General features: G+C 39.8%; 1 protein-coding gene across 1 annotated transcript in view; it reads left to right on the top strand.

The window, feature by feature from the left end:
- The first annotated feature begins 2,005 nt into the window (after positions 1–2,005).
- NDUFV2 (NADH:ubiquinone oxidoreductase core subunit V2) overlaps positions 2,006–27,661 on the top strand; it is a 68,783-nt gene continuing 43,127 nt past the window's right edge. The window contains exons 1-2 of the mRNA XM_010586846.3: positions 2,006–2,133; positions 26,291–26,356. Coding sequence (XP_010585148.1) covers positions 2,080–2,133; positions 26,291–26,356 — 120 coding nt within the window. The 5' untranslated portion in view covers positions 2,006–2,079. The remainder of the gene's footprint in view (positions 2,134–26,290; positions 26,357–27,661) is intronic.

Consider the following 27,661-nt stretch of genomic DNA (forward strand, 5'->3'; position numbering starts at 1 on the left):
GCCTGACTCCATTTTGTTTTACACTCCTGTTTCTGCTTTAATGCTATAATCCTTGTACTAATTTCAATAGTTTGTTGAAAAGGCAATGTAGCCATGCTTAAACAAGTCCAGGCAAGCCCAGAATGTGGCTTTGCCTAGGCAAGTCTAAGCAAGCCTTGGCAAGTCCAGGGAATACCAGGGAGGGTCAACCAGTCAGAATCTTACTGGGAAGTTCCTGGTTCCATCCTATAACTTTTCACATGAAGCAGCGGCCCTTAGATTAATTAGTTCTCACTTGGTGCGAGATAACGGCTCCCCATTTGAATTTTCCTTATGCTTTTAATAAATCTCTGTTCCACTTTTACTGCATCTGAGAGTTTTTGCACTTCGACAGAGATTATAATTTGGTGGTAATTGTGTTAAGTACTATGAGACTAGAAGCAGGGGCTATTCAGGGAAGGTATAATGACAACTAATCTAGTCATGGGGTCACCATGAGTCAGAATTGACTGGATTGCAACTGATTAAATCAAGTCTGGGAGAACAGTTGTTGTTAGTTGCCATCCAATGGATTCCAACTCATGCAAAACACATTTGTGCAGAGTTGAACTGCTCCATAGGGTTTTCAGGGGTGTGACATTTTGGGAGCAGATCACTAGGCTGGTTTTCCAATGTGTGTCTGGGTGAGTTCAAATCTCAAACTTTTTGGTTAATGGATGAGTGTTCAACTTTTTGCTGTATGCAGGACTCCCTGGGAGGACAGAAAGGGCCCTAACAGAATTCAGCATAGGTTTGCTGGGTATGTATATTCAAGTTTATTTTCAATAGCAGATTCCAAGAAGAATCCCCTGGTAGCAATCGGTACTATTTGCAAGTTTGTATCTAATTTGTGATATGTTTGGTTTTAGTTGTATAAAAAGTATAACTGTGTTATGTGTACTGATAGTGTTGGGTATACGTGTGTTTAGGTTACAGTATAATAAAGTTCTTTAAACCAACATTGAGAGTCAAAATATTTATTCCTTTTTAAAGAGAAATACTGAAGACTATTTAGGAGAGGCAAACTAACATAAAAAAGCAAAGAAATAGGAACCAAGGCATTTGGTGTCGATTCCTAGCTCACTGGGGACAGCCACTGTGTCTTGAATCCCATAATTTGTAAAATATGACTTACAAGGGGTTGCAACAGAATATTTTAGAGGTCTTGAACTAATGAGGAATAAAATTAAAAAATCCCCGTACTACCGTGAAAGTTCCAGAAATTATTCACAAGTTTATTCTAGTAAAGAAAATGCAGAAAAGGAAGGGGACAGGTACAAGACACAACACACAAGAAGGCAATGAAAGGAAAAATCAGGAGGCAGAAAGTGCCTGGTAAACTGTCCACAGCAGGTAACAGTGCTGTGCGTATTATAGCAGTTACTGAATAAATGAAAATAAATAAATAAATAAATACATGTTGGAATTACCAGAGATGACCAAACAAACATCAAGAAGGAAGCGGCTTTTCTACGGTTTTATTATGGAAGATTTCTAACATGTACAAAAGTACGCAGGATAGTATTAAGAACTCCCACGCAACTTCAGTAATTATCACTCATGACCAATCTTGTTTCCTTTATCTCTCCCCCTCCTCATTATTCTGAAACAAATTCCAGATATATAATTACAACCTTAAAAATGTCGGCACACTTCCCTAAAAGATTTTTTTTAAGTAACTATAATAAACAAGGAAGTAGTTCAACTTTTACAAAGCTCTACAAGACGGAGGCTTGCCCCGTAAGCCCACGCCTCAAGCATCGCCTGAACCCTCCGAGCACCGCCCCCATCCCGACACTTCCTTTCAAGGCCGGGACCGCTGGCCCTGCCTTTTAAGGGGGTGGCTGGTCGTCGCCTCGCCCCGCTCCCCCGGAAGTTCCCATCCACCAGGCCCCAGCCAACCTGGCGCGGCCCCGGCCCACCAACTGCGCCTCGGCGTAGGGAGCGGCGCGCCGCCCGGAAACCTGAGCCCGGGCTCGGGAGCGCGCACGCCGTGCGTCCCGGGCGCGCTCTGGACGCTCGCCGGGCGCCGCCTGGGAGAGGCGAACGGCTTGGCCTGCCATGTTGCTCGCCGCGGCGCTCCGAGCCGGGGCAGCTGGCCTCACCGCCCAGTGGGTAAGGAGGCTCGGGATGAGCTCGAGCAGTGCCGCCGCCTTTCTTCTTGTCTCCGTGCCTACCTTTGTTCTGGGCACAGGGGAGCCCTGGGCCGCGGACGGGCCTTGCAGGCTAGGGCAAGGACACTGTGGCCTTCGCCTCGTCCTTAGGGAGGACGCTGCTGCCCCATAACGACTAGGGAGCGCCGAGGGAGGGACGGCAGGTGCGGCTGCGGCCGGTGCCGGGCCTCCCCCACAAAACTGGGGAGTTTATGCTTAGTTTGGTCTAGCAGAAGATGAGGGAGGGGCCGCTCGATGGTCTGGTTTCTGCTCTCGCTCAGTGCGGGCCTGGCAGATCTGTTCCGCAGACCCTCGCCCCCGATGGGGCAGGCACCTTGCATGTCAAGCCTAGGTACTAGTTGCTGTAGGCCTGCAGCGTACTGGAGGCAACTCTTCAGGTTGTAGGCTCTGGCTTTCTTGGTGAAGGATTACTGACGTTTGCCTTAGGCCAAGAGAAAGGCGACCATTGTTTCCTTTAGTGCGTTTGTGCTTTGTGAATCGGAGATGCGTTGTAAACAGTCGTTACAGACTACATTGGTGAAAGACCTTCCGTGAATAGCACCACAAATACAGCACCCATTTAAGGAATCAGGATTTTAGAGCTCGAAAGGTCTTCTGAGGTAAAGTACATCTTATGGTAGGTAAAGAAATGGAATCTCAGAGGTTGAAACACTCGTTTAAGGTGGTTTAAAAAAGCAGATTCCAAAAACCGACGATAATAACAACAGGACATTTACTGGAAAGAAAGAAAAGCCCTTCCGCGCACCCCCCGGGAAAAAAGAAAAAGCAGAAAGGGCGTTAGTGTGCCTTAGTATAGAATGAGCTTAGGGCTGTAAAGTTAAACCCAAGTTGGGTCGTGACTTCACCACCTTTTCTAGCTGTGTGACCTTGGGCTGTTTATCTTTCTTTTCGTTTCTTCAGTTGTAAATATTCCAATTTTCAGAGTTTTGCCTTCCAGTAAATGTTTGAGGTCACCGTGGTTCCAGGTCTGCTGGGCTCTAGGGAACAATAGAGATAATATTTATTTACTTTTTAGGTGCCAAGCACTGCGTTAAATATTTATATTCCACGTCTTAATCCTAATAACAACCGAATGAGGTTGGTACTGTTACTTCCCCATTTTGTAGCTGAGGAAACAGATCTAGACAATCCCTGTTCTTATGGAGCTGACAGTTTCATGTAAGAAGGTAAATATGATATAGTGTAAAAATACAGTGTTAGAGATGTGAGTTAAACAAAACAGTTGCCGTGAGTGGGACTCTGGGTGACCCCACATGTTGGAGAGTAGAACTGTGCTTCATAGAGCTTTCCTTCCAAGGCACGTCTGGGTGGCTTTGAACCTCCAACCTTTTGGTTAGTAGCTGAGCGTTTAACCGTTTGCACCACCCAGGGACTCCAGAGATGGAAATAGGGCCATCCAACTTGGTTTGAAGGTGGAATAAGTTTTTTTCTGGAGGTGGCATTAACATCTTAGTATTGGCTGGGTTGGAGAGGGGATTCTAGGTGGAAAGGACAACGTGAGAAAAGACTGGTGATGTTGGCAAGGAAAAGTTTGGTGGGTGTGAAAAGCCGGGACTCTCCTGTTGAGGTCAGGTGTGTTCTGAGGTGAAATAGGAGAGAGGTGGACGGGGGCAGACCTTGGAGCTTCTTGCATGCCATGCTGAAGAGTCTGACTGTCTTAGAGGCCGTGGAGAGTCAGTGCAGTTTTAAGCAGCAGAGGGGCAGGTCAGGTTTCTGTTGTGCCTGGATCATTGGGTGAGACTGAAAATGGAATGGGTTTGATTGGAGCCAGAGGCAGGGAGATTAAAGATAAGAGGCTCTTGCAGAACCCCAGGTGAGAGATGTTGAGAATCAGAACCAGTCTACTAAAAGAAAGGATGGAAAGAAGATAACAGATACTGTTCTTCTTACTTTGTTTCGTGTTTGAGGTGAAGCAGTTAAAAAACCCGTTACCATCGAGCCGATTCCAATTCATGGCAACCATTTATTAAAAAGCAGTTTTAACAGTGAAAAAGAACAATAACTTCAGCTAGTGGAGTGGAGGAAATTTTTAATCAAATTTCACGTTAGTTTCTGCAACTTAATTTTTTTCCTTTTTTACAAACAGTAACTGATATGCGGTAGCGCACATGCGTTGAATTGATGAATCAGTTTTTCTTATTATACAGGTAATACATGGTAGGGAAAACAATACATTATAGGAAAAACAGCATATTGAGAGCAGCAGATAAACTCAAAAAATAAAAATCTCCAATAGCCTCATCCTGGAAATTACTACTGTTAATATTTTAATATTTACACTTAAGAGACCTTATTGTGCAGAATTTTTTTTAATGCTGTTTTATAGCCTACTTTTTTGCATAATACATTTGATCAGTCAGCTTCCTGTCACTTTTTATGTTGTATGGCATTCCATCGTGAGGCTGTTCCCTAACTTATACAATCAGGCCCTTAACTTGATCATCTTCTAACCTTTGACAAATAGTGGGATAGCAGAATGAATCTAGCAGAGATCAGCAAAAGCATGAGTAAAGAGGTCCAGCTAAGAAAGTTTCTTAAAAGGGAAACTTTTAAAGACCAATTGTGTTTGCAAAGATATTGCCTATACTGTTACAGTTTCTGTGTTGCTAGCTAACTGCCAGTCTCTTCAGCCACAGGCTTTTCAGCTTATCATTGCTTAAAAAAAAAATCTAGAATTTAGTACTCTGTCTGGGAATAGGAAGCCCTGGTGGTGTAGTGGTTAAGTGCTATGGCTGCCAACCGAAAGGTCGGCAGTTCAGATCCACCAGGTGCTCCTTGGAAACCCTATGGGGCAGTTCTGCTCTGTCCTGTGGGGTTGCTATGAGTCAGAATTGACTTGACGGCGAAGGGTTTTAAAGGGTCTGGGAATATATGACAGATGTACCAGTTCTTTCTGGTAGAGAAGCAGGTGTTTGGGATTAAGCTGCGGAATTGCATAGTTGTAATGGTGAGTAAAAATAGTTTAATTTTACCAGTTTAGTAAAAGTATACATTTTGAGGGGGAAATTAGGAAACTTTGTTTATATGGTGAGGTTCTAAGCTATGATTTACAACCCAGAAAAGTGATCTTGTTGTAATTATCAATACCAGTTTAATGGGCTGTTTAGTAAAATAAAGACGTATTAGAATACTTAGAAGTAGTCAATAGACTGTTGAAAATATAACAGAACATACTTTTATCCTTGTCTTAGCTAATGTATGAGGCACATGGAACATGCATACGGTTTTTAGGCCCTTTCACCTCAAGAATGGCGTGATGAACCTAGACAATGTCCAGAAAATGATAACCAAAATCAATTGAGTGTTTCAACTTGTGTATGAAATTAGGTTTGAAAAACTGGGGCTCCCTGAGAAGGGTAACATTCAGAAAGAGAAAGTCAATTATAAATCACAAAGAGGAGAGAAGGGGTCAAAAGACTTGTCAATGCAGTTAGAAAATATTAGCAGTTGGTGTTGAAAGGAAATACTATAGAATCAAATAAAACAATATCATGCTGTTTTTAGGGGATTTCATGGTAGCATCATGAAAAATTTTTAAAAAATTAAACAGGTTGGAAAATACAGATAACGTCATGCCACATTTAGATGGTTATATTTGTGGTGGTATGTAGCACATGTCCTTAATTATTTGAGGTACAGAGAAGTAAGTTATTTGTAATCACTGGCTAAATATTCCTTCATACTTCCAAAGGTAGAACGTAGTTCGTGTGTCTTTTTCTTGGTTTCAGTAGCATTTTGAGAATCATTCATAAAATCCATGAACTGTGAACTAGGATATGGATAGAGTACCCCCTTCTCCCCATTGCTGTCGAGTCAATTCCAACTCATACCAACCCTATCGTACAGTATACACTAAAGCAGTATTTCCCAATCCTGATCAAAGAATCACCTAGGATGCTATTAAAAATACAGATAGTTGGGTTCTTCCTGGAGGTGGGTTTATCGATTTTTTTTTTTTAATTGTACTTTAAATGAACTCTGTGGGGCAGTTCTACTGTGTCTAATAGGGTCGCTATGAGTCAGAATCGACTTGACAGCACTGGGTTTAGATGAAGGTTTATAGAGCAAACTACTTTCTCATTAAACAATTAATACACATACTATTTTGTGACATAGGTTGCCGGCCCCACCCCACAACATGTCAACGTGCTCCCCTTTCTTGGCCTTGGGTTCCCCATTACCAGCTTTCCTGTTCCCTCCTGGCTTCTCTTCTTGCCCCTGAACTGGTGTGCCCATTTAGTCTTGTTTTGTTTTATGGGCCTGTCTAATCTTTGGCTGAAGGGTAAACCTCAGGAGTGACTTTATTACTGAGCTATAAGGGTGTCTGGGGACCATACTCTCGGGGTTTCTCCAGTCAGACCACTAAGTCTAGTCTTTTTTTGTGTGTGTGTGAGTTAGAATTTTGTTCTGCATTTTCCTCCAGTTCTGTCCGGGACCCTCTATTGTGATCCCTGTCTGAGCAGTTGATGGTGGTAGTTGGGCACCATCTAGTTGTGCGGGACTCAGTCTGGTGGAGGCTGTGGTAGTTGTGGTCCATTTGTCCTTTGGACTAATCTTTCCCTTGCGTCTTTGGTTTCCTTCATTCTCCCTTGCTCCAGACAAGGTGGGACCAGTGGAGTATCTTAGATGGGTGCTCACAAGCTTTTTTTTTTAATTTTTTAAAATTTTTATTGTGCTTTAAGTACAGGTTTACAAATCAAGTCAGTCTCTTACACAGAAACTTATATACACCTTGCTACTTACTCCCAGTTGCTCTCCCCCTAATGAGACAGCCCATTCCCTCCTTCCACTCTCTCTTTTCGTGTCTATTTCGCCAGCTTCTAACACCCTCCACCCTCTCGTCTCCCCTCCAGGGAGGAGAAGCCAACATAGTCTCAAGTGTCCACCTGATCGAAGAAGTTCAGTCCTCACCAGCATCACTCTCCAACCCATTGTACAGTCCAATCCCTGTCTGAAAAGTTGGCTTCAGGAATGGTTCCTGTCCTGGGCCATGCTCACAAGCTTTTAAGACCCCAGACATTACTCACCAAAGTAGAATGTAGAACATATTCTTTATAAACTATATTATGCCTGTTAAGCTAGATGTTCCTCAAGAGGTTTATTTAATTTTTAACGAACATATCTTGGGATCTTATCTGAGCATTAGTGTTCAGGACTAGGAAAAAAAAATAGTAAAGCAATTTTAATTTATATAACATTTGTTTATTTGATTTATTTATTATTACTATTTATTTGTTGATTTGATTCTCAAGTTAAACTCAAAAGTTTGTCCTTAAATTGTACCAGCTAATTCTTTTTTTTAAATTTTGTTGTGCTATAAGTTTTTTTTTATAAGTGAAAGTTTACAAATCAAGTCAGTCTCGCATACAAAAACTTATACATACCTTGCTATGTACTCCTAGCTGCACACTCCTCCTCTCCACCCTGTATTAGCCCATAACCATTCAATCAGTTCCCGTCCCCCTCTGCCTTCTCATCTCGCCTCAAGACAGGAACTCTCCACGTAGTCTCATGTGTCTGCTTGAGCCAAGAAGCTTAATCCTCACCGGTGTCATTTTCTGTCTTATAGTCCAGTCCAATCCCTGTTTGAAGAGTTGGCTTTGGGAATGGTTCCTGTCTTGGGCTAACAGAGGGCCTGGGGACCATGACCTCTGGGGTCCCTGTAGCCTCACTCAGAGCATTAAGTCTGGTCTTCTTACTACAATTTGAGGTCTGCATCTCACGGTTCTCCTGCTCCATCAGAGATTCTGTGTTGTGTTCCCTGTCATGGCAGTGATCGGTCATAGCCAGGCACCATCTAGTTCTTGTGGTTTCAGGCTGATGTAGCCTCTGGTTTATGTGCCCCTTGCTGTCTGTTGGGCTCATATTTACCTTGTGCCTTTGGTGTTCTTCATTTTCCTTTGCTTCAGGTGGGTTGAGACCAATTGATGCACCTTAGGTGGCCGCTTGGTAGCGTTTAAGACCACAGATGCCACTTACAAAGTGGGATGCAGAACATTTTCTTAAAACATTTTGTTATTCCAGTTGATCTAGATGTCCCCTGAAACCATGGTCTGCAGACCCCAGTCCCTACTATGGCCTTCAAAGTGTTTGGTTGTATTCAGGAAACTGCTTTTGGTTTAGTCCAGTTGTGCTGACCTCCCCTGTACTGTGCCTTTTCTATCACCTAAAATAGTTCTTGTCTACTACCTAATTAGTGAGTACCCCATCCTTCGCTCCCTCCCCACCCTGTAACCATCAAAGAATATTTTTTTTTTCTGTGTTTAAACTATTTCTTGAGTTCTTATAATAGTGGTCTCATACAATACTTGTCCTTTTGCAACTGATTTCACTCAGCATGATGCCTTCCGGATTCCCCCATGTTATGAGATGCTTCACGGATTCATTGTTGTTCTTAATCCTTCCATAGTATTCCATTGTGTGAATATACCATAATTTATTTATCCATTCATTAATTGATGGGCACCTTGGTTGCTTCCATCTTTTTGCTGTTGTAAACAGTGCTGCAGTGAACATGGGTGTGCATATATCTGTTCGTGTAAAGGCTCTTATTTCTCTAGAATATATGCCAAGGAGTGGGATTGCTGGATCACAGGGTAGTTCTATTTCTAGCTTTTTAAGGAAGTGCCAAATTGATTTCCAAAGTGGTTGTACCATTTGACATTCTCACCAGCAGTGTGTAAGCGTTCCAGTCTCTCCACAGCCTCTCCTACAACAGTTAATTCTTTAGGCCAAAAACTTTTTAATCATTTAAAATTTTGAAAATGGAGGTTTGCTTTTACAGTCAGCTCTTAATTATTTAGGGTCTCCTCTGTTAACGAGATTATTGAGGCCCATCGTTTGGCCTTTTTCTTTCCTGCAGTAGCATTTTAGAGTTTTTTTTTTTTTTTTTTAAATCTCTTATCTCATCCCTTCATGAGAAAATCTAACAGAAGCTAAAGTGTTGCTTCTTAATTAAAGCAGTAATAATAATGCTGATATCGAAGGACTTAGAGTGACACTATGCTTAATACTTTGTCTCCTTTAATCTTCGTAATAACACTTTAAGATAGACACTGTTTTTATTTTATTGTTGAAGAAACCTAAGTGTAGAGAGGCAGAGCAACTTGCTCAAGGTCGCAGTAAATGATCCTGGGCCCATTGACTTAAGTGATGTTTGGGCATTTCATTTCTATGAGTTATTTTTGCTCTTAGAAAAATTGAGTGTTGCGTATATCAATATTGGGTTTTAGCTATCCAAGGAATGCTTTATTTAACTTATGGTCAAGATGACTGAAATTAATCATTAATATAGTTGCCATTAATATGGTTATCTTAATCTATAATGCTCCTGTAATACCTTGATTGTTCATATATCTTTTCTATACTATAAAATTTAACCAAATTTTATTTTTTAGTTGTCTTATAAACCAAACCAAACCCGTTGCCATCGAGTCAATTCCAACTCATAGCGACCCTGTAGGACAGAGTAGAACTGCCCCATAGGCTTTCCATGGAGCGCCTGGTGGATTCAAACTGCCAGCCTTTTGGTTAGCCTTGTCTTTCTGATGAGGTTACTGCTTTTGTCAGTTTTGTCTTACAGCTTCCTCGTCCCTTATAAAGTTCCTGTAGCTGAATGTGGCCTTTTATTGTACAAATAAATGTCTGACAGAACTGAACGGTGAGCAGAGCTGGATACTACTGATGTTTGAGCAGCAGAAGAAATGCTAGGAAAGAGCAGGGCCCATAAAAAGTCATTAAAGGATCCTATTTTTGGGAAGAGGGTGGAAGAATATAAAATATTTATTTTTGTCATTTTGAGCTATTGGTGGTAGTACTGCAAATGATAAGAGGAAAAGAATGGTAGAAAGAACATAGGACTTAGATTCAAGGGCTCGAGCTCAGAATCCATTTCTGTCGTTAATTGTGTGGTTGAGGGCAAGTTACTGTCACCAAACCTCAGTTTCTTAAATGTAAAATGTAAATGATAATAACTAGCCCTAGATTTTTAAGGACTCAGTGAAAAAGATACGCAGAAGTGCTTAACACAAAGCTACTCCAAAGAAAACACTGGCACTGTCTGCCCGGCTGTAAGTCATCGCTTGTTCCTTCTGCTACATTCTGTAAAAAGAATAAGCTAGAATAAACCAGAAAAACCAAACCCATGGCCGTTGGGTCGATTCTGACTCAGAGCGACCCTAGAGGACAGAGTAGAACTGCCCCATAGGGTTTCCAAGGAGCGCCTGGCGGATTTGAACTGCCAGCCTCTTGGTTAACAGTTGTAGCACTTAATGACTAAGCCACCAGGGTTTCCAAGAGCTTCAGTTGGGATTCATTGAGTGAATTAAAGACATTTAGACATTTCAGAGTCTAATGGGAAGGGGGGAAAACTCAGCTTACTCTTCAAGTTAGCTCAGCCCAGCTAAGTTTTTTTCCGGTTCTAACACTGATTAGTCCTAGAAAGCTGCTTTATTCCAACGTGAAACTGAATCCAAATGGTTCATTAAGTAGCGTAAAGAAATTGATTCAAATTTTTAATATTTATTCCTTTATTGAAAGCATCTAACATGGATATTACAATGAGTACAAAAACAGGTGAAGTTCCTAAAGATACATACATATATATATGTGTGTGTATATATATATGAATAAATGGGGCGGCTTTGACAATGGCCAGGTGCTAACTTGCTGTGGATGAGTAAGCAGTTTGTGCCTGTTAAAAAAAAATAAAGGCTGGTTTTATCCATTTGCTCTCATTTTGGTTACTTCTTTTGCTTTATATCTAAACCCTTTTTCTACTGTTTTGAAGAGGTTGACTTCAGACATTGAAATTAAGTTTTTCAAATATATGCTAATGTATAAAGTAATTCACATTTTCTCCAGGGATAGAAGGGTGGCAAAGATAAAAAAAAAAAGTTGTTTTAAATAGAGTACATACTTGCTTCCTTTTCTCTACATGGAAGTGTCATGAGCCAAGGGAGGCAGGCCTGTTCATTTCTAATCTGTCTCCATATATGTGCTTGCCTGGTTCCTTCCTAGAACTTCTTGGTCTCTTAGATCTACAGGTAGTCCCTGACTTACGACGGGGTTCTGTTCTGACGGCTCCGTCATAAGTTGATTCTGACACAAGTCAGATCTCTCTCTCTTTTTTCACTATTATTGACTTTTTTTTTTATTATCAGTATCTTTATAAATCCAATCGTTATTTGTCTTTGGGGGTTGGAAACATTACATATAAATGTACAAGTGATGAAGAGTTACAATGTTGGTATTTTGTCGGATGCTATAATAACTCCACTTTTGGAAGGTTCTGGATCATCTGTATTATCCCTGGGAATAGGAATGGTATTTCTAGTTGGAAATTTAGTGAGAGTTGTCCCTTTGGTCCTTTTTTTTTTTCTTTCATATATTTTGCAGTAACATCTCGCTGTTGCCCGAATATGCCTTTCAACTTTAGTTGTTTTCAAGCAACGAAAGCCCCTGATTTAGTTTAGGAAAATCTTCAGCTACTCCTTTCACTGTAAATTTTTTTACTTCTCTCCTTCCTCTTCCTCATTGTTTCTTTCTCCTTCAGCATTTTTTTCCTTTTCAAAATCCGTTAAGTCCTGATCTGTCAGTTCCCCTTTGTCCTGATCTATGAGCTGTTCCACAGATGATCATAAGTGTGGTTTGTCCTAACTCGAATATGTCAGAAGTTGAAGACTACCTGTACTTTGTTCTCCTAGATCTCTGATGCCATCAGAGAAAACAACTATGGTCAAGTGGCCTTTGTAGCCCTAAGATCAGATGTGAGCTCTGTTGCTAATTACTAATATAACCTTTAGGAGTTTTGATAACTTGTTTAAATCTCTGTTTTCTGGATTATCCACCTTGCAGGAAGGTTATGAGAAATAATGTTTAAAAAGCCCAGTGCCTGACACATAGTTCTTATAATAATAGCTAGTGATTGTTGTTAGCTGCTGTTGAATTGACTCCAACTCACGGTGACCTTGTGTACAACAGAGTGAAATGTTGACTGGTTCTGTTCAAGTCATTCATTTCAACCATTGTGCTCTTCTCACTGAGGGTCTTTTACAACCTCGATGGCCCTCTGTTTGATCAAACATGGTGCCGTCCTGTAGCAGTAGATCTCTCCTGATGATGTGTTCAAAGCAAGTGAGTAAGACAGTGTTCTGTTGTGACCTATAAGGTTTTTGTTGACTAATTTTCAAAAGTAGATTGCCAGGCCTTTTTTAGGCTATTCGTCTGGAAGTGCCGCTGAAACCTGCCCACCATGGGTGACCCTGCTGGTGTTTGAAACACCAGTGGCATATCCTCCAGCATCACAGCAACACCCAAGCCAATGCAGTACAACAAACTGACGGACGGGAAGTAGATAGCTAACGATAGGTAACACTGATATAGTGCTTATTGTGTGTCAGGCAGTGTATTAAGCATTTTAGATGAATTATTTCTTTTAATCCTCACAACAGCCCTATGAATTACGTACTGTTGTTACAAATTAGGAAACTAGCTCTGAAGCTGGGCTCTTCACCACTTGGTTATATTGTCTCTTTGCATATAGGGTATGTATAGAATATTAGATATCAGTAATACATCCCAATTTCAGAGATGTTAGAATGTGAAAAATGTTTTTTAGAAACAGTGACATTTCCTGTACTAGAAGATATTTGGTATTGGTCCTCTTTCACACCACTACCAATAGGACAGTATTTTTAAGATTAGTTTGGTGACATTAGACAGGATGATTTAGATTGGGATAGGGTCAGCTAGAAATCTGTTACAGTAATACACAGACATGAAATATTGCCTGAAACAAAGTGGTGATGGTAACAACAGAGGAGAAGGACTAAAGACTTCAGTACAAAACCCAGAAACCCAGTGCCGTCAAGTCAATTCTGACTCATAGTAGTTTAGAAAAATTGGAATGTAATACATTTACAGGGCAAAAAAAAAATCCAGCAGTATGCACGGATATATATATACAGGTAGTCCCCGACTTACAACGTATTTCAGTTGTAGTGAACTGCACTTATGGCTGTCTGGTTTTTTTTTTTTTTTTGCTTACATAACGTGTGTGTATAACTGGAGCAGTCCAAACACCAATGTTGAAGCTGTAAGTTTATATGTGATGTTTCCAGCCCCCAAAGACAGATCAGATTTATGAAGATACTGATAATAAAAGGCAATAATAAAAAAAAAAAGGTATTTGTCTTATGTCATAACTGACTTACGATGAAGTCATCGGAATGGACCTCTGTTGTAAGTCCACGACTACCTGTATATTAGAGCAAATATATATATTACATTTGTTAAAGAATAGGAATACAAGGATATATTCATAGTCTTTAACAGGAAGGTCAGTAAATTCTAAAAATACACCATCTTTATTTCCTTTTTGATTGGTCTGTCAAAATAATCTCTATGAATATAGAGGTATTATAAAAGAAATCAGTAACCGTGGCAGTCTGTTGGGAGGGAGACCAAGGATCTGGAGCGAATGTATGTATGTACAATAATACATACATACATATGGGTTCTGGGTACATACATATATATACACGTATGGAACCCTGATGGCAACAGTAGTTAAGAGCTACAGCTGCTAACCGAAAAAGGTCCGCAGTTCGAATCCAGTTTGAATCCACCTTGAATCTACCAGCGGCTTATTGGAAACCCTATAGGGCAGTTCTGCTCTGTCTATAGGGCCACTGTCTTAGGCTGGGTTCTCTAGAGAAGCAAAACCAGTAAAGCACATAAGTATATATATATAGAGAGATTTATATCAAGGAAACGGCTCATGTTGTAGAAGCTGAAATGTCCCAAGTCCATGTATCAGGATAGAGGCTTCTCTCAATTCATGTAGCCACAGGGGCTGGCGAACCCATGATTGGCAGTTTGGAGTGTGGGGCTCCTGCTCTCAGGCTGTGAAGATGGACAGATCCCAAGATCTGCGGATAAGCTGATAGCTCAAGTCCCAGGAGTCGGAGGTCAGATGAATAGGAGGGCAGCACAGGATCCAGTGTGAGCGAAGAAGCCAGAATGTCCGCTTATATTTGGGCGCAGGCCACACTTCCAAGGAAACTCCCTTTCAACGGATTGGGTACTCAAAGCAAATTCAGTCATGGGAGTGGTCACATATAAACACTGGAAATCATGGCCAGCCAAGTTGACACACAATCTTAACTGTTACAGTCGCTACGAGTGGGAATCAATTTGACGGCAGTGGGCTTAGTTAGTTCTTTTGGTATATATATCTGTGTGTATGTATATAAAATATCTGATGTATTTACCATAATACATAATATCCTTGTATCCCTGTTCTTTAATAAATGTAATATGTATTACATACTTACTGTAATATAAATATTGTATGCTCCCCCTTATATGAAATATCTAGAATAGGCCAATGCATAGAGGCAAAAGTTGATTAGCGGTTACCAGTTCTGGGGGGAAGAGATAGTGGAAGTTATTGCTGAAGGAATACTGAGTTTCTCTTTGAGGTAATGAATATAAAGAATAATTATGGCCAAATGCAAGAAAATGAATTACAAACTTAAAGGGCAAAATTTTTTAAATTCCCGTTTAGTTTTAAAAATAAGTTGTTTGAATCTTCCTTTTTTCCGTCATTAAAGGTTTTATCTGTGTGTCAGCTAAGCAGGTGATAATGCTTTGATACCTTATATGGTACTTTCAGAGAAACTTGATTATTTGAGCCTCAAAAGATACCCATTTTACAGGTACAGAAATTGGGGCTTAAAAAAATTAAATGACTTGTGCAAGGTCACATGTTATAAGTGGCAGAGTGGTGATTTGAATGAAATGTTAAAAAAATCTGGACGTGTAGTGTTTTTTTATAACTTGGCGCCTTTTTGCTGAGCCTTCTCAACCAGCAGTCTTGTCTTCAACTATTTGGACTTTAAAGCATTTTATTTTGGATAGAAATTTGTGTGTATGTGTCTGTAAACTCACATGCTTATCCAGATCTACAGGTCAGCCACCAAGAGTGCCTCAAAGTATATCACCCAGTACGTACTTACATATGCTTAACAAACAGTTTTCAGGATTATCTCTTTGTTTTTTTATTTTAAAGAAAAGTATGTGGCAGATCCTGGATTAATGAGGAAGGATATTATCCTAAAACAGAAGCCATTTTAACTTAGAGTTGTTGGTGTTTAATGTGATATACAGGGAAGTTGGGAGGAAATAAAGGCTTTACATTAGAGGCGGTGTTTCATTTTGTACATGATTAACATTTAAAATTTTTTTCAATTTTTTATATTAATCCATGCTAAACAGAAAACTTGGAAAATAGAGAAAAATATTGGAAACAAAAATGTGAGTCCCTTATAGTCTCATTAACATAAAAATAGAGTAAGCACTTTTAATTGTTATGGCTCTCCAATCTTCTCGTTAATGTCTGTATTGGATATAATTGGAATGATACTTTATGCTTTTTTGCTTGTTTATTTTATTTTACTTCGATATTTTCTAGTTATGATGGTGGCACAGGTTTTCTATACTATTATGTTTAGGAAACATGATTTTCATTAGCTATATAACATTCCAATGTTGGAATTACCAATATTTATTTAAAACCACTCTATGATGGGCTTTTGGAAAACAGCATATTTGTATTTAAAACTGTATCCTCATTTTATTCCATTCTGTAGAATAAATTTCTAAAAGTAGAATTATTACATTAAGAGATAGAAACTTTTTTAGGATCGCCATACTCATGCCAATTTGCTTTTCTAAAAGGCTACCAATTTTTAGCTAATGTCTGCTCAACAGAATTGAATGTTACTTTTTTATAAAAATTTTGCTAATTTAATAGCTGGAAAGTTACATGTTTTTAATTACTAATAAGTTTGTTAACTACTACAGGCATACCTCAGAGATAATTGGGGTTTGGTTCCAGACCACCGTAATAAAGTGAATATCGCAATAAAGCAAGTCACACAAATATTTTGGTTTCCCAGTGCATATAAAAGTTACATTTACACTATACTGTAGTCTATTAGTGTGCAATAGCATTGTGTAAAAAAAAAATGCACGTACATTAATTAAACAATACTACACTGTTAAAAACTGCTAACCATCATCTGAGCCTTCAGGGAGTCGTAATCTTTTTGCTGCCGAAGGGTCTTGGCTCGATACTGATGTCTGGTGACTGAGCAGGGTGGTAGTTGCTGAAGGTTGGGGTGGCTGTGGCAATTCCTTAAATAAGACAGCAGTGACGTTTGTTGCATTGATTGACTCTTCCTTTCACGAAAGATTTCTTTGTCGCATGTGATGCTGTTTGATAGCATTTTACCCACAGTAGAACTTCTTTCAAAATTGGAGTCAGTCTTCTCAAAAATTGCTGCTGCTTTATCAATGAAGTTTATGTGATATTCTAAATCCTTTGTTGTCATTTTAGCAATGTTCACAGCATCTTCACCAGGAGTAGATTCCATCTCAAGAAATCACTTTTCTTTGCTTATCCATAAGAAGCAACTCCTCATCTGTTAAAATTTTATTGTGAGATTGCAGCGATTCAGTCACATTTTCAGGCTCCACTTCTAATTCTACTTCCCTGGCTATTTCCACCAAATCTGTAGTTGCTTCTGCCACTGAAGTCTTGAACCCCTCAAAGTCATCCATGAGAGTTGGAATCAACTCCTTCCAAACTCCTGTTAATGTTGATATTTTGACCTCCTCCCATGCATCACAAAAATTCTTTTTTTTCTTAAATAATTTTTATTGTGCTTTAAGTGAAAATTTACAAATCAAGTCAGTCTCTCATATATAAACTTACATACACCTTACTACATACTCCCATTTACTCTCCCCTTAATGAGTCAGCCAGCCCCCTCCTTCCAGTCTCTCCTTTTGTGACCGTTTTGCCAGTTTCTAACCCTCTCTACCCTCCCATCTCCCCTCCAGACAGGAGATACCAACACAGTCTCAAGTGTCCACCTGATACAAGTAGCTCACTCCTCATCAGCATCTCTCTCCAACCCATTGTCCAGTCCATTCCATGTCTGATGAGTTTGTCTTTGGGAGTGGTTCCTATCCTGGGCCAATGGAAGGTTTGGGGACCGTGACCGCCGGGATTCTTCTGGTCTCGGTCAGACCATTAAGTCTGGTCTTTTTATGAGAGTTTGGGGTGTGTATCCCACTGTTCTCCTGCTCCCTTAGGGGATCTCTGTTGTGCTCCCTGTCAGGGCAGTCATCGGTTGTGGCCGGGCACCATCTAGTTCTTCTGGTCTCAGGGTGATGTCAGACTCTAGTTCATGTGGCCCTTTCTGTCTCTTGGGCTCATAATTATCTCGTGACCTTGGTGTTCTTCATTCTCCTTTGATCCAGGTGGGTTGAGACCAGTTGATGCATCTTAGATGGCCACTTGTTAGCATTTAAGACCCCAGACACCACACTTCAAAGTGGGATACAGAATATTTTCTTAATAGAATTTATTTGCCAGTTGGCTTAGATGTCCCCTGAAGCCATAGTCCCCAAACCCCCACCCTTGCTCCCCTGACCTTCGAAGCATCTAGTTTATCCAGGAAACTTCTTTGCTTTTGATCCAGTCCAGTTGAGCTGACCTTCCCTGTATTGAGTATTGTCCTTCCCTTCACCTAAAGTAGATCTTATCTACTATCTAATCAGTAAATAACCCTCTCCCACCCTTCCTCCCTCCCTCCTCTCCTAACCACAAAAGAATGTGTTCTTCTCAGTTTAAACTTATTGATCTTTTAATAGTGGTCTTATACAATATTTGTCTTTTTGCATCTGACTAATTTCACTTAGCATAATGCCTTCCAGGTTCCTCCATGTTATGAAATGTTTCACAGGTTCATCACTGTTCTTTATCAATGTATCATAGTATTCCACTGTGTGAATATACCATAATTTATTTGTCCATTCATCCATTGATGGACGCCTTGGTTGCTTCCAGCTTTATGCTATTGTAAACAGTGCTGCAACAAACATGGGTGTGCATATATCTGTTCCTGTAAAGGCTTTTATTTCTCTAGGGTATATTCCAAGGAGTGGGATTTCTGGGTTGTATGGTAGTTCTATTTCTAACTTTTTAAGAAAATGCCAGATAGATTTCCAAAGTGGTTGTACCATTTTACATTCCCACCAGCAGTGTATAAGAGTTCCGGTCTCTCCGCAGCCTCTCCAGCATTTATTATTTTGTGTTTTTTGGATTAATGCCAGCCTTGTTGGAGTGAGATGGAATCTCATTGTAGTTTTAATTTGCATTTCTCTAATGGCTAACGATCGAGAGCATTTTCTCATGTATCTGTTAGCCGCCTGAATTTCTTCTTTAGTGAAGTGTGTGTTCATATCCTTTGCCCAATTTTTAATTGGGTTATTAGTCTTTTTGTGGTTGAGTTTTAACAGAATCATATAGATTTTAGAGATCAGGCGCTGGTCGGAGATGTCGTAGCTGAAAATTTTTTCCCAATCTGTAGGTGGTCTTTTTACTCTTTTGGTGAAGTCTTTAGATGAGCATAGGTGTTTGATTTTTAGGAGCTCCCAGTTATCTGGTTTCTCTTTGTCATTTTTAGTAATGTTTTGTATTCTGTTTATGCCTTAATACAAGGCTCCTAATGTTGTCCCTATTTTTTCTTCTATGATCTTTATCGTTTTAGTCTTTATGTTTAGGTCTTTGATCCACTTGGAGTTAGTTTTTGTGCATGGTGTGAGGTATGGGTCCTGTTTCATTTTTTTGCAAATGGATGTCCAGTTATGCCAGCACCATTTGTTAAAAAGACTATCTTTTCCCCAATTAACAGACACCGGGCCTTTGTCAAATATCAGCTGCTCATATTTGGATAGATTTATATCTGGGTTCTCAATTTTGTTCCCTTGGTCTATGTGCCTGTTGTTGTACCAGTACCAGGCTGTTTTGACTACTGTGGCTGTATAATATGTTCTAAAATCAGGTAGAGTGAGGCCTCCCACTTTTTTCTTCTTTTTCGGTAATGCTTTACTTATCCCGGGCTTCTTTCCCTGCCATGTGAAGTTGGTGATTAGTTTCTCCATCACATTAAAAAATGTCGTTGGAATTTGGATCGGAAGTGCATTGTATGTATAGATGGCTTTTGGTAGCTTAGACATTTTTACTATGTTAAGTCTTCCTATCCGTGAGCAAGGTGTGTTTTTCCACTTATGTAGGTCCTTTTTATTTTCTTGCACTAGTACTTTGTAGTTTTCTTTGTATAGGTCTTTTACATTTTTGGTAAGAGTTATTCCTAAGTATTTTATCTTCCTGGGGGCTAGTGTGAATGGTATTGATTTGATGATTTCCTCTTCAATGTTCTTTTTGTTGATGTAGAGGAATCCAAGTGATTTTTGTATGTTTATCTTATAACCTGAAACTCTGTCGAACTCTTCCATTAGTTTCAGTAGTTTTCTGGAGGATTCCTTAGGGTTTTCTGTGTATAAGATCATGTCATCTGCAAATAGAGGTAATTTTACTTCTTCCTTGGCAATCTGGATGCCCTTTATTTCTTTGTCTAGCCTAATTGCTCTGGCTAGGACCTCTAGCACAATGTTGAATAAGAGCAGTGATAAAGGGCATCCTTGTCTGGTTCCCGTTCTCAAGGGAAATGCTTTTCAGCCTCTCTCCATTTAGGATGTTGTTGGCTGTTGGCTTTGTACAGATGCCCTTTATTATGTTGAGGAATTTTCCTTCAATTCCTGTTTTGCTGAGAGTTTTTATCCTGAATGGGTGTTGGACTTTGTCAAATGCCTTTTCTGCATCAATTGATAAGATCATGTGGTTTTTGTCTTTTGTTTTATTTATATGATGGATTACATTAATGGTTTTTCTAATCTTGAACCAACCTTGCATACCTGGTATAAATCCCACTTGGTCGTGGTGGATTATTTTTTTGATATGTTGTTGAATTCTATTGGCTAGAATTTTGTTGAGGATTTTTACATCTATGTGCATGAGGGATATAGGTGTGTAATTTTCTTTTTTTGTGATGTCTTTACCTGGTTTTGGTATCAGGGATATGGTGGCTTCATAGAATGAGTTAGGTAGTATTCCGTCATTTTCTATGCTTTGAAATACCTTTAGTAGTAGTGGTGTTAACTCTTCTTTGAAAGTTTGGTAGACCTCTGCAGTGAAGCCGTCCGGGCCAGGGCTTTTTTTTTTGTTGGGAGTTTTTTGATTACTTTTTCAATCTCTTTTTTTGTTATGGGTCTATTTAGTTGTTCTACTTCTGATTGTGTTAGTTTAGGTAGGTAGTGTTTTTCTAGGAATTCATCCATTTCTTCTAGGATTGCAAATTTGTTAGAGTATCATTTTTCATAGTAATCTGATCTGATTCTTTTAATTTCAGTTGGGTCTGTTGTGATATGGCCCATCTCGTTTCTTATTCAGGTTATTTGTTTCCTGTATTTCCCTATTTGAGTTGATATCAGGATGTTCTGTTCTGTGACCTTGTGTTGTGTTGGTATCTGATATTATTGATTTTCTGACCAAACAATTTCCTTTAGTAATTCTTGTAGCTTTGGTTTGGTTTTTGCAAATTTTCTGAGCTAGTGTTTATCTGTAAATGTTTTAATTTCACCTCCATATCTGAGAGAGAGTTTTGCTGGATGTATGATCCTTGGCTGGCAGTTTTCCTCCTTCAGTGCTCTGTATATGTCATCCCATTGCCTTCTTGACTGTGTGGTTTCTGCTGAGTAGTCTGAACTTATTCTTATTGAGTCTCTTTTGTAGGAGAGCTTTCTTTTATCCCTGGCTGCTTTGAAAATTTTCTCTTTATCTTTGGTTTTGGCAAGTTTGATGATAATATGCCTTGGTGATGTTCTTTTTGGATCAATCTTACATGGGGCTCGTTGAGCATATTGGATAGTTATCCTTTCGTCTTTCATGATGCCAGGGAAATTTTCTGCCAACAGATCTTCAACTATTCTGCCTGTGTTTTCTGTTATCCCTCCCTCTCCTGGAACTCCAATCACACGCAAGTTATTCTTGATAGAGTCCCACATGATTCTTAGGGTTTCTTCATTTTTTTAAATTCTTTTATTTGTTTTTTTTTTCAACTATATTGGTGTCAATTGCCTTATCCTCCAACTCCGTCACTCTACATTCCAGTTGATTCTGCTCCTCTGACTTCCTGTTGAGTTGTCTAATTCTGTAATTTTACTGTTAATCTTTTGGATTTCTGAATGCCGTCTCTCTGTGGATTCTTGCAGCTTATTAATTTTTCCACAGTGTTCTTGAATAATCTTTTTGATTTCTTCGACTGCTTTATCAGTGTGTTCCTTGGCTCTTTCTGTAGATTGCCTTATTTCATTTGTGAGGTCATCCCTGATGTCTTGAAGCATTCTGTAAATTAGTTTTTTATATTTTGTGTCTGGCAATTCTAGGATTATATCTTCATTTGGGAAAGATTTTGATTCTTTAATTTGGGGAGTTGTAGAAGCAATCATGATCTGCTTCTTTATGTGGTTTGATATCGACTGCTGTCTCTGAACCATCTATAAGATATTGTAATGATTTATTTTATATTTGCTCACTGGGTCTTATCTTGTTTTGTTTTCTTCCAGTATACCCAGACGGGATACTAGATTGCGCTATCTTGATTGTTGTAGCCTTTGAATCACTTATGTCCTATTACCAGCTGGTTTGGGCTGTTACCAAACATATAAGCCTAAGAGTCCATTCACTATTCTTGAATAGAATCAGCTTAGGTGTTCTGATTTTGTGTTGCCAAGTGTGTGGTGTAGACTGTCACCTATTGAGTTAGAGGAGTAGCGGTGATAGTTGTGTGCACCAGATTCTAGTAGCAGCAGGGAGTCACACTCCGGGGAGGGCAGGATGCTGACAGCATTCCCCCACGTGCCAGTGAGGTAGGTGTGTCTCTATTCCTAAAATACTTTGGTGGGTGGGCTCTGTAGCTGTACCTTAGGCACCCAATGCGTGTACCTCTAAGGATTGGTAGGTGTCAGTATCCTCAGACCCCTTTGGCAGGTGGCTAGGTGGTCTGGGTGGAGCTTCAGCCCTCAGTTCCCCATTGTGGATTAGTGAGGGCTCTGTTTAATAGGTAGAGATATCAGACCTGGAAAACTTGTCTTTCCAGTGACCCACTAAAACAATTTCAGTCAGATCTCCATCAGAATTGCCTTTGCATTATTATAGCCACCTTGTTCTGTGTAGGGATGAAAGCCAAAGACTGTGGATCTCATATGCTTGGCTGGAGCTGGTTCTGTATTTTTAATTCAATTTCGGGAAGTCAGGGAAGGATTTTTGGTCCCTGGGTTTTTAGTAGCTGCTTCTCTCAGGCCAGGAGAATGGGTTAGGAAAAGAAAAAAAAACAAAAATAAAAAACCACAGAGCACTTCACTCCCTGGCCCAGGAAATTCCAATGTTAATGAAGGCGCCTGGGCCAGGGAGGGGAGGGATCAGATAGATAGGAGAGAGTAGCACCCACCAATATAGACAAAGTTACTTATCTTGCTTGGTGATGACTGTTTTATCTGAGATGGCGGAGAGGTGTGTAGCCTGTGTGTGCTGGCTGTCAGGCCCGCGTTCTGTGGTTGTGGTGTCTCAGAAGCCGTGGTCAGCTCCTCCGCTCCCAGTCCAAAGCCCGGTGCCAAGGTTCCCTGGCTGGGACGCTGCACTCCAGGCTCCAAAACCAGTGGCTGCCTCCCGGTGACTTCTTCTCCTGTCAGCCGCATTGTTGCTCTGCCTGCCTACGCTTCCTGGGCTTCTCCCGAGGTCACTTCAGGGGGCTAGGGCTGCGTCCCGTGTTTGCGCCATCTCAGGAAGCCATGCTCAGCTCCCCTGCGCCCAGTCCAAAGCCCAGTGCCAAGGTTTTCTGACTGGGACTCTGGCTCCAGGCTCCAAAAACAGTCGCTCCTTCCCCGTGGTTGCTCGTTCTCTCGTTAGCCGCGTCAGCGTGCAGCCTGCTTGTGCTGGCTGAGTCTCTACTGAGGTTATCCCAGGGGGCTGGGTTAGGGCTGTGTCCTGTGCGTGCCCCGCCTCAGCAAGCCGCAGTCAGCCCCGCCACTTGGCACCAGGGAACCACGAGGGCTCAAGACTGTGGAGTGGGATGCTGGTTCCAGAGGCGGTCGCTGCTTCAGGGTGCAGCTTTTTGCTCCCCTGTCACTCAGGTCAACTCTTTAGATCTGTGTTTGATGGTCAGGGTTCATAGATTGTCATGTATGTGATCAATTCACTTGTTTTTCCGAGTCTTTGTTGCAAGAGGGATCCGAGGTGGCTTCTATCTAGGCAACCATCTTGGCCCCGCCTCACAGAAATTCTTAATAATGGCATCTAGAATGCTGAATCCTTTCCAGAAGTTCTTCAATGTACTTTGCCAAGATCCATCAGAGGAATCACTGTCTATGGCAGCTATAGCCTTAGAAAAAGTATTTCTTAAATAATAAGACTTAAAAGTTGAAATTACTCCTTGATCCTTGGGCTGCAGAATGTATGTTGTGGTATGAGGCATAAAACAACATTAATCTCCTTGTACATCTCCATCAGATCTTTTGGGTGATCAGGTGCATTGCCAATAAGCAGTAATATCTTGAAAGAAATCTCTGTTTTTTGCTGATCAATAGGCCTCAACATTGGGCTTAAAATACTCAGTAAACCCTGTTATAAACAGATGTGCTATCATCCAGGCTTTGTTTTTTCATTTATAGGCTGTTTCACTTTCTTATCATTCATGTGTTAACTGGAGTTGTTAGGTGCTGTCAAGTTGGTTCCAACTCATAGCGTTCACTGGAGTAGCACTTTTAATTTCCTTCAGGAACTTTTCCTTTGCATTCACACTTGGCTAATGGGTGGAAGAGGTCTAACTTTTGGTGTGTCTCAGCTTTTGACTTGCGTTCTTCACTAATTTAATCATTTCTAGCTTTTGATTTAAAGTTAGAGCCTTGAGACTCTTTTCACTTGAACGCTTAGAAGGTTATTAACTGGCGTAATTTCTATATCGTCACGTCTCAGAGAAGGGAGGCCCGAGGAAAGGAAGAGAGACGGGGAAGTGGTTGGTTGGTGAAGCAGTCAAAACAAACACATTTATTAAATTTGCTATCTTTTATATGGGTGCAATTCGTGGCACCCCAATACAGTAGTAACATCACTATAGTGTATATAATAATAATGAAAAAGGTTGAAATATTACGAGAGTTAACAAAATGTGACACAGAGACCATGAAGTGAGTGCATGGTGTTGGGAAAATGGTGCTGATAGACTTGCTAAGTGCAGAGTTGCCACAGAACTTCAGTTTGTGAAAAACACAGTATCTGTGAAGGTCAGTAAAGCTAAACAGAGTAGAACGAGGTATACGTGTATTTGAATTCTGTGAATTTTTTTATTTATGTCATTTACACTTTTTTCTCATTGATATATGAGTTTACGATTTCTTAAGATTGTTAACCTTGTGTCAACAAATATGTTTAAGATTCAACAATCACCAGCATAGAGTTAATAGATGAGAATGGATAACCTCTAAGAGACAAAGCATCTGCAGAGAAAAGAACATAGGGCTGAGCCTAGAGGAAGACCTACAGGGAGCAGGTATACAGCCTAGCCGGTAAAGTAAACAGAAAATGTTAGGGTTCAGAAATTAAGAAAAGAGGACTAAATACCTTTCCCAATTTTAAAATTAATTAATTTTTAAATTAATGCTTTATTATAAAATCCCTTGTTTTTTCTTAGATTTTTGTTAAGTAACTCGCTAGAGCTACTTAATATTGTTTTTTTCTTTCTCCTTTTAAAAAATATTTTAACTAAATTTATGACAGGGACTGTCTTTCAAATACTAATTTTGGTTAGTTTGTTCAGAGCTTTATGCTGATATTGTCCTTATTGATTATGATCTTATTTTTATGTTTATTATTATTGGTTATGATCTTATTTTTATGTTTATCTCAGTCCAGGTTCTGCACAGGCAAATTGGGGAAAAGTGAATAAAAGTAAAGGAACACAGAATTTCTTCTTGACTATAAGTTTCCTCTCCCTTTTTTTAATTTATTGTATAATAAAGATATAAAAAGGCATAATGAATATAATAAACACTTGTGTATCCACCTGCTGCCTAAAAAGAAACAGCACAGTTGGAGCTCCCTTGTGTGCACTTCTGATTGCACCTTCCCCTTCTGTTATACTGAAAGTGGTATTTTTCACTCCCATACTTTTGTACCTGTGTCTAACATTCTGTACCTGGGTCTTGTCTTGTTAATTAGAACAGGTGTTCTGTGCAAACTTACTTCTTCACTGAAATATTATTTGGACCTAGGGAGAAGTTAAAGAGATCTAATTGTGTTATATCACTGCTTTTACCTTCTTCTCTATTATGTTTGCCCTCTTTGAATTGTCCAACTCTGTCAGTTCCATGCTTGGTTTAATCCAGTGTTCTGTCACATGTGGTTAATAAACTCAGAAACTGGAGAATTTCAGAACAAGAGCTGAATTGCTTTCTTGGGGGAAGGGGAAATGGGAGCAAGATGACAAGACAAATGAAATCAGTGGAGAGAGTAATCAAATGGATTCTACCCAAAACAACCGAACATGGTCAGTCTGCGTTAATCAGCATCACAACTAGCTTACTGAAACTACTTTTAAGGCTGAAGTTTCTGAACTTAAAAATAGGAATTTAAATATAGCTAATTAAATTTAGTTATGAACTAAAAGGGGGATACAGTTGACTCATTTGTGCAGAGTATATGACTCATTTGTACAAACGAAAACATGTTAATGAAGGCCCACATATAAGAAAAGCTGCCATCCAGCTTGATTTAGACAAAAGGGAGAGGCAGTAAGTTCATGGTACGTTAATTTCCTGAATGCGTCCTAGCAGAGTGGAATAGAAAGAAGGATACAGGATACACAGCTCAGGAGATCCAGGTTGTGGTCTTGGTTTTTCCATTGACTTTTTTTATGTGACCTTAGGCAAGTTGGAAAACGTTTGCATCTCTGTTTCCCTGCTTCTCTTGAAATAGGGTTGGGCAGGTTGGAGGGCATTAGACCATCTCTCTTAAGATCTTTTACTTCTAAAAGTTGATTCCATTGTTTTTAATTATGGATCTGAAAGTGTTTTTTAATGAAAATATTCTTAGGCTTGTGATTTACTAAACTTAAAATTTTAATTTTTAGGGAAGACATATAAGGAATTTGCATAAGACAGCTGTGCAGAATGGAGCTGGAGGAGCCTTATTTGTGGTAAGTGATACTTAGATTTCTTTAATGAAAAGACTTGGAAATTTGGGTAAATCCATTATAACCATCTAAATCTTCTTAAGCACCAGTGTTTTGGCATATGCTGGCTACTGTAGGAATTAAATCTAGCTAATTGAATTCAGAACTTTTCAAAAGATGTGCAGTTCCAGCTGAACTTCTAAACTTTAAATTGGCACCAAGGCAACTCTGTAAATAAGAATTTAGATTGTTCTTTGGTGAAGTTACTGTGAGTCCTGACCTGATGTCTAGTCATACTTTGGGTCCTTAAAAATCAGCCATGTTGGGTCGCTGAAGATTCTGAGGCTACAGTTTGGGGACTGCAAAATGGCACTGATTTGAAATTCATGAATTTCAGGACGTAGTGAAAACAGTAGTTGGCCTTACGTTTCTTTTCCGGGGCCTAATTACAGGTAGAGTTGTACGGGCAACTCAGATTAATTTGAACAAGTCTCCAAAAATACAGTGTTGTAAATAATGCTTTTTTTCTCTTTATTTCTTCTATTTTAATCTCCCCCCCCGCCCAAAAAAAAGGAAAAAACCAAACCCTTTGCCGTTGAGTCAGTTCTGACTCACAGTGACCCTACGGGACAGAGTGGAACTGCCCCATAGGGTTTTCAAGGAGTGGCCAGTGGATTTGAACTACTGACCTTTTGATTAGCAGCCAAGCTCTTAACCACTTCTATACTGACAACAACAACAAACAACCCGTTGCTTGGGAACTTCTATACTAAAATACTAGGACTCCATTTATATCCAGGAAGGATAAGAGAGTGTATTCTGTTTTCCTGATAAGCTTTGGTTTTCAGGGATTAACTGAGTGTCATTTAAAGGCAATTCAGTGGATTTGTTTGATGATTTATAGTCAGTGGTATAGCTTTGTAAACTGAGTTATTTCCAACCTAATCTTAAAAAATGAGTTGGAGTTCATGCTACTGAGGAGTCTGCTTTATGTTTTATCATTTTTGTCTAAAAACATATCAAATTGGCCGCATATTTGAAATTACCGTCCAGAGTTCCCATTTTCTTTGGTTTATGTACTTGAAAAAGCAGAACCTTGAAGAGTTGACAGCTCAAGGGTTCAGCTCTGTATTCAGTGCACACATAGAGCATTAACAGCTGTGGTAACCTCAGCGTGACTCATGCCATTTTCTGTCAACACGCAGTTTCCTGTCAGGTTTTGAAGAGGACCTGCTCTGCTCTTTTAAGGAAAAGAAAGAAAGCTTCTTGTTGTTGGCAGCATTGCTGTGTTTCATGTTTCATGTTGGAATTAAAATGAAGAGATAACAA

This window comes from Loxodonta africana, chromosome 11 (assembly GCF_030014295.1).
Source record: "Loxodonta africana isolate mLoxAfr1 chromosome 11, mLoxAfr1.hap2, whole genome shotgun sequence".
Classification (NCBI taxonomy): domain Eukaryota; kingdom Metazoa; phylum Chordata; class Mammalia; order Proboscidea; family Elephantidae; genus Loxodonta; species Loxodonta africana.